Source organism: Saprolegnia parasitica, assembly GCF_000151545.1.
Source record: "Saprolegnia parasitica CBS 223.65 unplaced genomic scaffold supercont2.6, whole genome shotgun sequence".
NCBI lineage: Eukaryota > Oomycota > Saprolegniomycetes > Saprolegniales > Saprolegniaceae > Saprolegnia > Saprolegnia parasitica.
This window is the reverse complement of record NW_012156400.1, coordinates 834,447-846,980: the sequence shown is the minus strand read 5'-3', so window position 1 is coordinate 846,980 and position 12,534 is coordinate 834,447. Positions and strand designations below refer to the sequence as shown.

Genomic DNA, 12,534 nt, shown 5'->3' with positions numbered 1-12,534 from the left:
TTGAATGGCCACCGTACCGTTTTGTGTGCTTCGGCACTTTTGGTTTTCGTTGTGAAGCGTCCTTCGCTCGTTGGAATGCACGGAGGATCTTCGCTTGTAGCGACGCATCATCCACGCTTCGCCCTTCGGTCGGTTCGACGCAGTCCATACGAGGTTGCAAGGGGCTGCTGGGCTCATGAGCTGGCTCAAACACCAAACTTGTAGGGCGTGCGCTGGCTCGTGTCGATGATGCAATCTGTGGTCCCGAATCTTCAATGTCCGAGATGTCTTCGATGCCGTCATCTCTACATATGTCTTGGAATCATCGCTTAACAATTGCGACTAAACCTGGGCAATGCGATGTTATCAAACACATTCTGGTCGCTGAAAGGTTGAAGCGCGTCAATTATTGGCGCATCGAGGTCGGCAAGCTGTGCTTCATCGGCGTCGAGAGGCTCGGGCATGCCATAATCCACGTCCATCGACCCCATTGGATCATCCGCCGCATCTGGATGTTGGTAGACTTGGTCATTCAGCCACCCAATTCAGATAAGGAGTACCGTCGTCAAGATTGTCGTTGATCTGGACAAAGTCGTCCATGACAAAAGGTTTGATGCTCTTCAAGCACTTAATGACTACGCAAGCATGAGAATAGGTCGACTTGGGTATGTACAACGTACAGAAGGCGTTTTTGTCCACGTCGTGGGTCTCGGGTACCACTTCAAAGCAGTCGGCAAACGGCCTTAATCGTTTTATCTGCGATTCTTCGAGCGCGAGGCCCTGGCATTGTCCCCAATCGATACTGGGAATGTGCAGAGCTTGTTGCCACGACGGTAGCAGCACGTCCTGCACTTGATCGGGGTGCGTCCTGATTCCCTCCACCATGACCGCGAGGGCGTCGATCAAGCTGGCGTCGTCGCGCTCGGCATTGTGCTCGGCGACGCTCTCATGTTGGCCTTCGCTGCGCCTTGGGGCGCGTCTCGTCGGGTTCTTGTCAAGTAGGGATTCCATCTACATGGCTTAGACATGGATCTTGAACGCGAGCTGATTTCGCACATTGGTGCTGGCCTTGGCCAAGTCGTCGATCTGGCGCTGCAAGAGCTCTACGCAAGCATGATCGCATTCTCAGCTTCCCATACTTGCATCCAACCTAATCGGATATGCACATTCAGGGAGCTCTTGCTGATCTCTACGACACGATATGCATAAGCCCGATCTCATTGCCGGCGAGGGCACCATGCTGCAGGTCGACGGAGCGCTGGCGCTCCTGGGTCGACGCAGGCGCCATGTCGCTGGACGGTCCGAAGGAAGAGCCAAGGAACGACTGGTACGACTCCTTCCACGGGTTCTTCATGTGGCGCTTCTTCTCGACGTCGTCCTCGACGCCATGGAGCGCGTCCATCTTGGCTCTCGCGCGCAAATTCCTGACTGAGGCTTGCTATCCGGACAAAATCTCATACTTACAAACATCAAGTCGAATTCCCCTGACAGTTACAGACTTATCCGGATCAAAGATCGCGCGCGCAAAGCGGGGCAATTCTCGATTTGCCTCCCAAGCCACAAGCAATGCACCCCCGAACACCGAAGCGGAAACCTAGCGTAGTCATGGCCCAAGCCGGGTACGCCAACCCCATCGACATGACGACCGGCGCATGGAGCGTACCCGTGCCCGCGCCCGTGGCGCCGCCCATGCACCCCAAGGTCCAAGCATGCGCCAACGAGATGCGCCATGTGCTCGAGCTCAATAAGGCGCAGGTCGAGAAGACGATGCGAAGCAACTATGAGAAGCTCTTGCGCTCTATCGATGCAGAGATCGAGGAAACGAACCAAAAGCTCGAGCTCTTCCAGCAGGTCAACAATGCCATCTACGAGAAATGCACCAAGCGGTTGAAGCGCTTAGCGGACGTGGCTGCCGAAGAGATGGAGTGGGGCTGCCTACTCCAAGCGCTTGGAACACGACTCATGGCAATCTCTCCGTAGGGAAGTCCAAAAGCAACACGCCCAGATCTTCAAGGATACCACGCAAGTGTTCGACAAGGCGAAGCAAAAGAGCCTCCGCGATTTCAAGGCCGAAGCCGACAAGATCCTGCAGACCGTCAAGTAGCTGGAAGCACGACAAGACGGCGACGACCGTATCAACCTAAGCAAATTATATTCTCTGATATACGAGGAATGAAGGCGCAGAGCGCGCCATGGACTCGACTGCACGGTTCCACTTGCCTGCACCGAGTGGACGCTTGACACGCTATGATCGATAAAAATACGAGCTCGAACTCGCCCCAGGGTAGCCGGCGTTCGGGTTGCGCGGGACATTGCCCATCGGTCGATTCGCGACTGCGTCGTCGGCGCGACCTGCACCTGAAACATGTGACCCGATGGGCATGCAACTCGCCTACAGTACATCATGACGCTTGGCCAACCGGAGAGCGACATATCAGGTACGTACATGTTGTACATGTGCGGCAAGACGCGCATTTGGATGCGGCACTGGGGGCACTGCACGAGGGCGCCTTGCGACCCTGCGCGGTAGGTGGCTCCGTTTGCAGCTTGCGCAGGGTTCGGTGTCGGCGCCGAATTGCTGGCCTCGTCCGGGCGCGCCTTGACGTCGGCCGCGGTCACGCGCTCGCCGCAGTCTCGGCAGAACGAGTGTGTTGCGCGGACGCGCGGGTGGTCGCAGGCCTTCTTGATCTGGACCTCGCTCATGTTGGATCTAGGCAAGCATGCAAATCAGACGAGCTGATGATGATGCTGCAAGGTACCTGCACGACGGACATTGGTCCGAGTTGGACGACTCGGAGCTCTTGATCTCCTTGAGGCAGCTCCAATGGAACGAGTGACCGCACGCCGTAGTATAAATGGCGTGGCCGGGCTCGAGGATCTCGAGGCAGATGGCACACTCTTCGATGACCGACTCGAGTTGCGTGATCATGGGCTTCTCGTGCAGCCTAATATAAAAGGATCGTGAGCTCGAGTCGCCAGGGCGATCGCGTCGACGCACAGGGCGATATCGGTCGAGCGCTCGACAAGCGACTCGAGCCATTGCAGGTGAAGCGCCGTGGCGTCCGATGGTGGATAAATATGGTCAAAGCTGCGCCGCCGCGTGACCGTCGGCAAAGCGTCGCCGAAATGCTTGCGGACCAACGCGTTATACGCTTCGACCTGCCGCCTTTCCATGAGCGCTTCCCATGGCTCTTCTCTGACGTACCTTTTTCTATGGGCTTCGCGCTGCGCGAGACGCTCGGCCTCGTCGCGCTCGCGCTGCATGCGCTCCATGTTGGCCTGCTGGCGGGCGCGCGCGTGCTCGACCTCGGCAATGCGCATGCGCTCCAGCTGCTCGGCGCGCTCGTTCTGGACGCAGATATCGCAAATGCGAGACGTGTCGTCGCCATGGCCCAAGAGTCCGTGCGTCGACTTTTTGTGGGCGGTTGCGCAGGCGCGGCAAACGGCTTTGCCGCAGCTCTGCCACCGACAATGAGGCCATGGCTATCGATGGATGCATGTACCTTGCAGCGGTGCTTGCGGCGGAAGGCGTGGAAGTTCTTGGCGCAGACCGCGCACTCGGACGCTTCCTCGAAGGCGCGACTGCCCATGTTGATCTCGATCCCGTTCATGCCCGGCATGCCTCCTCGGTCGAACCACGGGCGAAAAAACTGTGCTCGCTCCTGGTTCCCAATTTTTTGACGCTGACTTTCCGGATACCTGCGTGTAACAGCCCAGTGTATCCGGATCCTTGCATAGCGCTCTCTCAGTGCTGCACTCCTTCGTCTTGCGCATTCCTTCCTACTGGACTCGAAAGGGTATCGCCTGCTACGTGGAGCGAGTAGTGCCCATGATGACCTGCGCGCTGCAAGGCCAAGGCCTGTAAATCCAAGCCAGTGCGACAGCGTGGGACGACAAACATTTGAGTGATGCTCGGTGGAGCTCTGTGGACACGATGAGCGGTCGTGGTCAGACAGAGAATTCAGGCGGGTTGGACTTGAAGGCGGGCAAATTATCCTTGAAGCGCCGTGGTCGTCTTCGTATCGATACCAGCTATCGATACCCTGCTAGGACTTCCCATGGCTTCAAAAGTATGTACGCAGGGACCAGTCTTTTTGTCGCAGTGTCGCTGGCCCTCGCTGCGTCGTTGATCGACGTCATGTCTTTCGCGAGTAGCTGGCTGCACCTCGCAAGTGCAAACTGGCACAACAGACAGCGTGCATCGGGCAAGCCCCGTGACGCAAGCCTTGGAACTCGCGGTACAAAGCATTGCAAAGGCGTCTCTTGCAGCGCCCAGGCCACTGCGTCCAGTCGCAGAAGCCGTCACTGGCTGTAGGACACGGCTAGCTCGACTCTTCCGCGAGTGCCGCCTTTCGCAAGGTGTCGTAACTGCCGGGGGAAATATGCATTCTCACCTCTAAGATCCTACTGAGCCGGATAAGGTGTCCCGCGTTCCATTCCAATGGCACCCGCGGCCGCCGAGGTGGCAGACGCGTCGGCGACGACCTCGCCTCATGCTTCATCGTGTGTAGTACATCGTCTGCAGTACGGGCTTGACGCCAGAGGAGAATACGGGTGCGCAGGGCCTCGTGCACGAGCTCGGCATGAGCTGGGACGACGACCTTCACGTCGGCGTCACGCATCTCCTCGCCAAGACCGTCGGATCTGACAAGTACAAGGCTGCAATTGCCGCCGGCATGGTCGTTGTCAAGCCCGATTGGCTCGTCGAGTGCTCGCGCGCAGGCTCCATCGTGCCCACGGCGGCGCATGAGCTTGGCATTCTTGAAGGCCTCTGTATCTGCACCACAGGTGCCCTCGTTGCGATTGCTTGCGTATTGGTACTACCATGGCTGTGGTGCATAGGTCTATACATGGAAGACCGCGAGATGGTCGAGCAGCTCTGCGACGAGCATCGTGCCGTGTACCAGACCGACCTCATCTTTGGAACGACCTCGCACCTCTTGGCCGAAGTCGGCATGATCATCCTCACGCCCATGTGCCTCATGCGTGTGACGTTCATAGCAAGCAGGGGGCGCCAAGTACGACGCAGCGATCGCGCATGGTATTCCAGTCGTGACGCTGCAATGGATGGCGGCCTGTGTCGAAGCCAAGGCGCTTGTTGACGAAGACAACTACCGAGTTCTCGCCGATGACGACGTCACGCTTGACGACGGACCGAGTAGCAGCATGAAGCTCAGCGACGAGCTCACGCAGTGCATTGCACTACTTCGCGACGAGCCGCGTGGTACGTCCTTTGAGAGGTCGCTCGTGGTGACGCGTCGACGCAGGCGACTTTCTGGATGGCTGTGTCCTATGGCTGCCTGGATTTTCCCAGGACATTCTGCTCAAGATGAAGTGGCTCGTGCGCTTTGGCATGGGCACGCGCTACGACGCATACAACCCGAGCGTCACGCACATCATCGCTGACGTGCTCGGGTCCGCCAGGATGCGATGACACTCCTCAACTTGATGGTCTATGTAGGAATTGGCGCCATTATTGCGACACCAATAGCAGTCTCGAAGTCGTCTCGCCCAAGTGGCTCATCGAGTCGTGCTTGGCGTTCGAGTGTCGTCCCGAAGCGCAGTTTCCTGTGAGCACTCACGTCCCAATCGCGCCGCCACCCAAGGTAGTTCGGCCGCCACCCGCCGCGCGCCCGTCACCACCGCCCAAAGCCACCCCACCCCCCGTGCAGGTAATACCACCCAATATCGTACTTTCGTTGTGACGCAAGCTTTTAGAAGGTCGATGAGGCGCCCAAGGGTCTGTTCGCCGGCATTCTGAGCTTGCTCCTGCGCACGTGGCCCATGGATCATGTCGGTCGACGCGATGACGTACTGGCATAGTTCGTTGCTGATCGTTTCTATAATAGAAACCAGCATGCGCTCTCAAGACGGCAATTGCAGCGGCCGGCGGCCGCACGCGTGAGATCAACACGACGGACCCGCGCATCCTGAACGCCAACGACCTCCAGCGCATCGCGTTCATTGTCGTGTGCCACGGCGCCGTCCTTCCCGACGGCATGCTGGCGTCGCTCAAAGAAGCCATGCCGCACGCCAAGCTCGTGACCGAGCTCTGGGTCCACTGCTGCCTCGAAGTCTCTTGTGCAAAACTGTACCCACGTGTGGAAACTCAATCCTAAGGTTGCGTAGGAGAAGCGGTTCTACCCGCGCCGTGCCCATGCGCTCTTTAGTCTTTCGTCCAGCGCGACGCAAAGTGTGTTTCCAACCCTCCCGCTCGACTGCTTTCAGTACGCACCACGCTCCTCGTCGTCTTTTAGTATGGACGTCTTTTGTCCAGGTCGGTGGTCGCTAGCATTTCCATGTACATGGACATGGAGCGGCTCGTGCTGGCGACGCTTTTGCAACTGGCGGGCGCGCGTGTGACACCACGCCTCTCGCAGCGCAACACGCATCTCTTGTGCAGTGCGCCGCAAGGTATGCTCTCTTTTCACACTATCAAGTTGTTGATACAGCGCCGTGGGTAGGCCCCAAGTACGAGAAGGCGCGGAAATGGAAGCTGCACATTGTCCAAGCCGATTGGCTCGTCGCATCGATGATCCACGGACGCCTAATGCCGGTTCCCGATGCGCTGCCAATCAAGCGACGCCGGGACGAAGCAACAGCGGTGACCCCCAGTAGTGAGATTGCCCCCCGTGAGATCACCCCCGGTGAGAACGATCCGAAGGAGGACGTGGCCGGCAGCAACGCCCTCGCGCAGCTCGATCACTTTCTTGGCGAAGAGTCCGAGTCGCTGGGCTTTGTCGCACCGCGTCACAAGGTACATGCGTTTAAATCGACATCGACTTGAAGCGCGTAGGTATCGCTGGCCCCGCCCCTCAAGAAGCAGTGCTCGGACCCGAATTTCTTTGACGACACGCAAGCGCCGCTGCCCAACTCGGAGATGGTCGACTACGCGGATCCTGTGAGCACGCGCACCTTTCTCTAGTCGAGATATCTTGCGATAAAATTGTGCTATCCGAGCATGGTTGTTGTCGACTCTGCCGCGCTGTTGTGTGTTGGGTGCTATTGCTTCCGATCGTCTGCCAAAAGCAAAAACTGTTTTCATGGTAAGTGTTGTCGATTGCACGTTCAGCACGTTCGAACAGAGTTGTGTACGAGCACAGATAGTAATTATTGGTTTAGACATAGTACTGTATGCAAGCACCGTAGCATCGACACGGAGGTGACCATTGAGACCCTCTAAGAAACGAAACATGCGAGATTAGTGCGATGCGCGGGACCGATTAGGCGAGGCACGCGGGACGCCCTCGCGTGGACACGATGTATTGGCCAGAGAGTGCGCCGTGGAGCTCTGTCTTGCCGCGCAAGACCCATTTCAGCGAGCACTGGCTGTCGACGAGCACAAAGCCAAGGCAGCTGGGTGTGTTGGCGCACGCGTCGCAACACGCAAACGTCTGCACCTGGTCCGATCCCGTCACTTGGAGGATCTTGAGGTCGTTGCCTGGGTAATCGACCCCGCGCACAATCGACGAGCAAGTGTCGGACGTCGGAAGCGCTGCATCAGTCTCAAGGAAGATCGGTGCATCAGTCTCGGTCGGGAGCGGTGCATCGGTCTCGATGAAGATCGGTGCGGTGGTCTCAACGACAATCGGTGCATCAGTTTTGATGACGATGGGAGCATCGGTTTCGATCGGGAGCGGTGCATCAGTCTCGATGACGATCGGAGCATCAGTCTCGGTCGGGGCCGTGCAGTGGTCTGTGTTGGACGTGGCGTCGCGGGGGCCATTGTCGGCACTGGCACCGTGTACGTACCGGCAATCGCCCCAATCTGCGTGCCAGATCGGACCCATTTGTGTTTCAACCAGCAACGCCCGTTGTGGGTGACGAAGCCGACGCACTTGTCGGTCTTGGAACACGCGTCGCAGCACTTGTTGGTCACTTGTTGCGGATTGCCGGTCACGTCAAAGTCCTTGATGTCGTTGCCGCTGTAGTCAACGTCCTGGACGAGATTGCCGCAGGTGTCCGACGTCAGCGTTGGCGCCTCGTACTTGCTCGAGAGCGCGTTTGAGAGAGCCTTGGCACCCACCAACTTGCTCTTGAGGTAACACGTGTTGCCGCTGATGACCCAGCCAGCGCAGCTGATCTCGTTGGTGCAGGCCTTGCAGCACGCATCCGCCTTGGCCTGGTCGGACCCCGAGACCGAGAGGTCGTCGAGATCGTTGCCAGGGTAGTCGTACCCACGCTGGATCGAAGGACACACTGCCGACGTCGGCAGTGGCCCCGAGTATACGCCGGCGATAGCGCCGATCCTGGTGCTCGCTTTGCCGATCGCTTTCTTCAACCAGCAGTGGTTGCTGTGCGTAACAAAGCCGACGCACTTGGCCGTCGACGAGCAAGCGTCACAGCACTTGTTGGTCACCTGTTGCGGGCTGCCGGTCACGTCAAAGTCCTTGATGTCGTTGCCGCTGTAGTCAACGTCCTGGACGAGATTGCCGCAGGTGCCCGACGTCAGCGTTGGCGCCTCGTACTTGCCCGAGAGCGCGTTTGAGAGAGCCTTGGCACCCACCAACTTGTTCTTGAGGTAACACGTGTTGCCGTTGATGACCCAGCCAGCGCAGCTGATCTCGTTGGTGCAGGCCTTGCAGCACGCATCCGCCTTGGCCTGGTCGGACCCCGAGACCGAGACATCGTCAAGGTCGTTGCCAGGGTAGTCGTATCCGCGCGTGATCGAAGGACACATCGACGACGTTGGCGTGGACGCAGCGTTGGCAGCGAGGATGGCGGCAGCGAGAAGCCCCGAGACGAAGAGGTGGTGCATGGCTGGTGGCGGCGGTCGAAATTGAACACTGAGGCCTGTGCACGCATGAATCGATGGCGTGTTGGAGCGAAGATATATACAACGCAAAGCTTGTATGGTCTTGTAGTATAATGTTCGGATGGAGCAGCAAAGATAGCTTTAAGAGGCGTGGCGTATGGGCCGCGAACCAGGATATACGAAACTTGCAGAATACTTTAATCGAAGAAGCAACGGTTTCGCCGCCGTTGCTGGGCGTGCGCCACGTCATTGCAGCGGCATCCAAGGTATTGTCGCGCGGCTCGTTCGAGCGACAACCCCCACGGCGCGTCGACTAGTTAAGACGCCCAAGATGACAAAGGTGCATCGAATCCTTTGCGGCAACGACTGCAATGACGCCAAGCACTTACGTTTCATATCTGGTGGCACACATGTTCCTAGACCGCGTGGTGCCGCCTTGAGCTTATAGGCCGTAGCGACGCGGGGACCCACAGAGTGCAGACATGCAGACTTGTAGCAGGGGTCACATTCCCTCTGCTTCCCGACCGCCACGTCATGAGCCTTTTCATTTGTTGGCATTTGGTCTGCAGTCGCAGCCCTACTGACGAAACCGTTTCGTGCGGCATTATTCGGTGGACAGGTGCAACGCCAGCGCCTTGGTGCTCTAGCGCGACGCCTTAGGCGATCGTTTACGACGACCCGAGCTGAGGGTCGCTGCGAACCAATCGTCACAACAAACAAACAGTCATACCAACACGCTCCTTGGCCTAATAGTGAACCTTTCATGGTGTCGCCCCCAAAGGCCCGTGTCCGTTTGCTCCCGGCGGCGTCGTCGCTCAAGCCCAACAGCGACCCGCAAAACAATCGCAAGTCGCCACGAATTGACAGGGGAGTAGCGTAACTTACCGTGTTTCTGGAAGCGCGACCCTTTGAGAGCCGACACGACGTGTGTTGAAGTATCACACGAGCCGTTCTCAGCAACGACGCTGACGAGCACGTTGCAGGTTAAGACGCTGCTCGACGACAAAGCGAGCGATATATGTCACGATGCAGACGGCGCGCCAGCCTTCTTAGGCCAAGGAGAAGGCGCGAGCATTCAAAGAAACCCCAAGGTGAACGCGCGGAGGGTCATCACGACGCCGCTTTCTCGGCGGAGCAATGCCACGTGCAGCAACCCGTTGAGTCATAGCTTGGTCTTTTCAAACACAACCGAGGTCAAGGGAATAATAAAGCTGGCGCACTCCCTTCATCGAGGTGCACGGCACCTTCAAGCGCACAGCGTGCGTGTCCCAATCGCAACCTCCTACGTTGCTCGGCTTCTGGATGCCGTGCGCTTTTCCATTGCAGGCATGGAGACTATAGCCCTAGGCATAGAACTCTAAAATCGTGGACACAGTCGCTTGCATGTAGTATAAGAGGCTGGTCGGGATTTTTTCGTTCTGTCCTGTTCTGCTGTGTGCCCGATTTTTCCGGACCTGTCTCGGTCCAATTTTGCGAGGTCGGGAAAATGGTCCAAGCGACTGTACTGATCGGTGTTGGGGCAGCCATCGCGTCCGTCGCTGTAGCATGCGCTACGGTGGGAGGCGGGTGGAGGCCTCCGCGAGGACACGTACAACATCCTCACCGTTGACATGGTCGACTTCGACGACATGTTCGACAATCCGCGCTTCAACCAGTGGTTGATCAACAACCTGCCGAGCTCTCATGCATCGTTTCGTCGCCTGGTCGACGTCCTCCGCGACTACATGGAGGACTACAAGTGCCCACGCTCGAAGCACCCGTTCGGGAAAAAGAAGGATGCTTCTGTACGATCTCGGCAGCGGCGGCGGCTACCGCGAGACTGTCGGCGCCTTGGGTTGTCTGCAAGTCGTGGCGCATCCACGTCGTCTCCGTCCTCTCAAACGTCTTGGCGACCGGATCCAGCGACTGGATCTCGCTACCATTCAATGGGGACGAGTGGCTTTCCAGACGTCGCCGGTGCCGTTGACGGCGCAGTCATCGACATTGAGCGACCCACAGACGACGAGGGCTTCTACAATCGACACGGTGACCCGTCTCTCAACGTACAAGCCGCCGTCGACGCCTCGACTCGCTTCATGTCCGTCGGCATGCGACCCGGCTCGTTTCCCGACGAGAAGATTGGAAGCTACACCATTTCTCGCCGCCAGTCGGTCGGTATGCACATCATTGGCGACGTTGACTATACACTTTTTCCGTGGCTACTCATACCACACGAAGAAGGCAGTGGGTTGACGCGTTCCCAGCGGCGCTTCAACTATACAACCTTCGAGCACCCGCATGGCAGCCAGTCGAGTGTGCGTTCGGTCGGCTCACGGAGCGTTTCCGTGCTCGAAAGACGGTCATGGATGAGAAAGCCTTGACCAAACACTTCGTCTCGTCGTGTTTCGCGCTTCACAACATCTTCTTGGCAGTCAACGACGATTTGTTTGTAATCCCCGACGCTGGTCGAGACCGCAACCTCCACACTCAACCGAACGACTACATGCGAGATTGTGAGACCAACGTCGTTGTTAGACGTGCGGTGTTAGACGTGCGGCGTTAAGCAAGCGCGACACGATAGCTCGGCTGTTCGACAGTATGAACCTTCACAAAGACACTGTATGGAGCAATTGCGCTGGCACTACTTCTTCGCGATAGCTTGGATCAATTGTTGCATCGTGTTGGTCTGACTCTTGATGGCATCGACCAAATAACTAACTTGTTCTGCCAAGGCCGTCGTTGATTGCGCCTTGATGGCATCCAGTACGTCGTCGAGCGTCGTGTTGCTTTGCGCCGCACCACAACCCGGCGCTAGAGACTGGCCAAGCGAGATGAGACCGTTGCTCACGGCTACGAGGCCACCCTCAATGGCCTCCCCGGTCGACTTGGTTTTCTTGCCGCCGCCTCGATCGCCGGTGGTCTTGTCCTCGGTCTCGGAACAAGTCTTCCGCTTCTTGTTCGCGTTGTCCGGCCGCTCGTTCTCGTCGTCGAGGTCCATGACATCCGAGTCCGCGTTTCCTGTGCACATGATGAGCTGTCGAACGTAATGGGTCAAAAATACCCGTGTCGTCTGCCAGATCAACGGGATCGTCCGAGGAGAGCAATCTTTCGCGTTGCAGATCGTCATTCCCCGACCAATACTCTAGCATCACATCGTAGTGCATGGGAAGGCTCCCCGACGACGCATCGTTGCCGGTTGACGAAGGTACAGTCGACTTGGAGGTCAACCATTTGGTGCGCATCCGCGCAAACTGCACAAGCGAAGGTTGGAGACACCAGAGTGGCAACAGGATGGTACCTTGGCATTGACTTGAGCCGCAGTGAACGTGCGATTCATCGCGACGCTCAGCGTGGCGGCGAGCGAGAGAGTGGCGAGGTTCTTCTGGAAGTTGTTCTTGGACTCGAACTTGTCCTTCAGCTCCGTCTTGTAGCGCAGCTCGAACATCTTGGCCACGCTAGCGTCGCACCAGACAGCCGGCTCTTCCACGACGACGGCGCTCTTCTTGGCCTTCTTCTTGGTGACAACTGGGGACACCTCATCGATAGAGGCCGCTGTGAGCTCCGCTGTGTCCCCTCCTACTATCGTCGAATCATCGGCGGCCGGCAGCGGGTCGTCGATGGCTGGTGTCGACTTCGCCTTCCCTCGCGCTCTTAAGACCTTCTTCACCGCGGCAGCGGGCGCCTTCGTATAGCTCGTCTTGCCAGCCATGGACCTGCCGTCACTTTGAAAAAGCGAGCTCGAATGAGATCGTCCGAGTCCCCTCTTGCTCCAGCCCCCAAAGCGATGAAATGCATATCCGGATGCCGGATAAAAAGAGCCA

At 57.9% G+C, this 12,534-nt stretch overlaps 6 protein-coding genes across 6 annotated transcripts; 2 read left to right on the top strand and 4 right to left on the bottom strand.

The window, feature by feature from the left end:
• Nucleotides 1-999: 999 nt before the first annotated feature.
• SPRG_02650 (hypothetical protein) lies at nt 1,000-1,381 on the bottom strand (the record flags this gene model as incomplete). The annotated part of the gene is made up of 3 exons (XM_012341214.1): nt 1,000-1,082; nt 1,130-1,168; nt 1,216-1,381. The coding sequence occupies 3 exons, from the start codon at nt 1,379-1,381 to the stop codon at nt 1,000-1,002; spliced, it is 288 nt and encodes a 95-aa protein (XP_012196604.1).
• A 164-nt stretch (nt 1,382-1,545) lies between these two features.
• SPRG_02649 (hypothetical protein) lies at nt 1,546-2,142 on the top strand (the record flags this gene model as incomplete). The annotated part of the gene is made up of 2 exons (XM_012341213.1): nt 1,546-1,904; nt 1,960-2,142. The coding sequence occupies 2 exons, from the start codon at nt 1,546-1,548 to the stop codon at nt 2,081-2,083; spliced, it is 483 nt and encodes a 160-aa protein (XP_012196603.1). The 3' UTR covers nt 2,084-2,142.
• Nucleotides 2,143-2,224: 82 nt separating this feature from the next.
• On the bottom strand, nt 2,225-3,599 carry SPRG_02648 (hypothetical protein; the record flags this gene model as incomplete). Its single annotated transcript, XM_012341212.1, has 6 exons — nt 2,225-2,371; nt 2,422-2,689; nt 2,739-2,924; nt 2,978-3,145; nt 3,185-3,438; nt 3,483-3,599. The coding sequence occupies 6 exons, from the start codon at nt 3,597-3,599 to the stop codon at nt 2,225-2,227; spliced, it is 1,140 nt and encodes a 379-aa protein (XP_012196602.1).
• An 821-nt stretch (nt 3,600-4,420) lies between these two features.
• SPRG_02647 (hypothetical protein) lies at nt 4,421-6,904 on the top strand (the record flags this gene model as incomplete). The annotated part of the gene is made up of 12 exons (XM_012341211.1): nt 4,421-4,441; nt 4,491-4,767; nt 4,822-4,928; nt 4,981-5,203; nt 5,247-5,394; nt 5,441-5,651; nt 5,698-5,772; nt 5,829-6,053; nt 6,109-6,206; nt 6,257-6,393; nt 6,444-6,736; nt 6,776-6,904. The coding sequence occupies 12 exons, from the start codon at nt 4,421-4,423 to the stop codon at nt 6,902-6,904; spliced, it is 1,944 nt and encodes a 647-aa protein (XP_012196601.1).
• Nucleotides 6,905-7,202: 298 nt separating this feature from the next.
• SPRG_02646 (hypothetical protein) lies at nt 7,203-8,737 on the bottom strand (the record flags this gene model as incomplete). Its single annotated transcript, XM_012341210.1, has 2 exons — nt 7,203-7,747; nt 7,789-8,737. 2 exons carry the CDS (start codon nt 8,735-8,737, stop codon nt 7,203-7,205), a joined length of 1,494 nt encoding a protein of 497 aa, XP_012196600.1.
• Nucleotides 8,738-11,219: 2,482 nt separating this feature from the next.
• On the bottom strand, nt 11,220-12,497 carry SPRG_02645 (hypothetical protein). The gene is made up of 3 exons (XM_012341209.1): nt 12,012-12,497; nt 11,775-11,964; nt 11,220-11,731 (listed from the first exon to the last, which is right to left on the bottom strand). The coding sequence occupies exons 1-3, from the start codon at nt 12,420-12,422 to the stop codon at nt 11,355-11,357; spliced, it is 978 nt and encodes a 325-aa protein (XP_012196599.1). The 5' UTR covers nt 12,423-12,497; the 3' UTR covers nt 11,220-11,354.
• Between the last annotated feature and the right edge of the window lie 37 nt (nt 12,498-12,534).

What these genes read in the sequence shown, in the direction of transcription:
- SPRG_02645 (XM_012341209.1), bottom strand. Translation starts at nt 12,422, where the DNA reads ATGGCTGGCAAGACGAGCTATACGAAGGCGCCCGCTGCCGCGGTGAAG. An exon ending in CGGCTCAAGTCAATGCCAAG is followed by an intron (nt 11,965 to 12,011) that starts GTACCATCCTGT and finishes TCGCTTGTGCAG; the next exon opens with TTTGCGCGGATGCGCACCAA. An exon ending in TGATCTGGCAGACGACACGG is followed by an intron (nt 11,732 to 11,774) that starts GTATTTTTGACC and finishes TCATGTGCACAG; the next exon opens with GAAACGCGGACTCGGATGTC.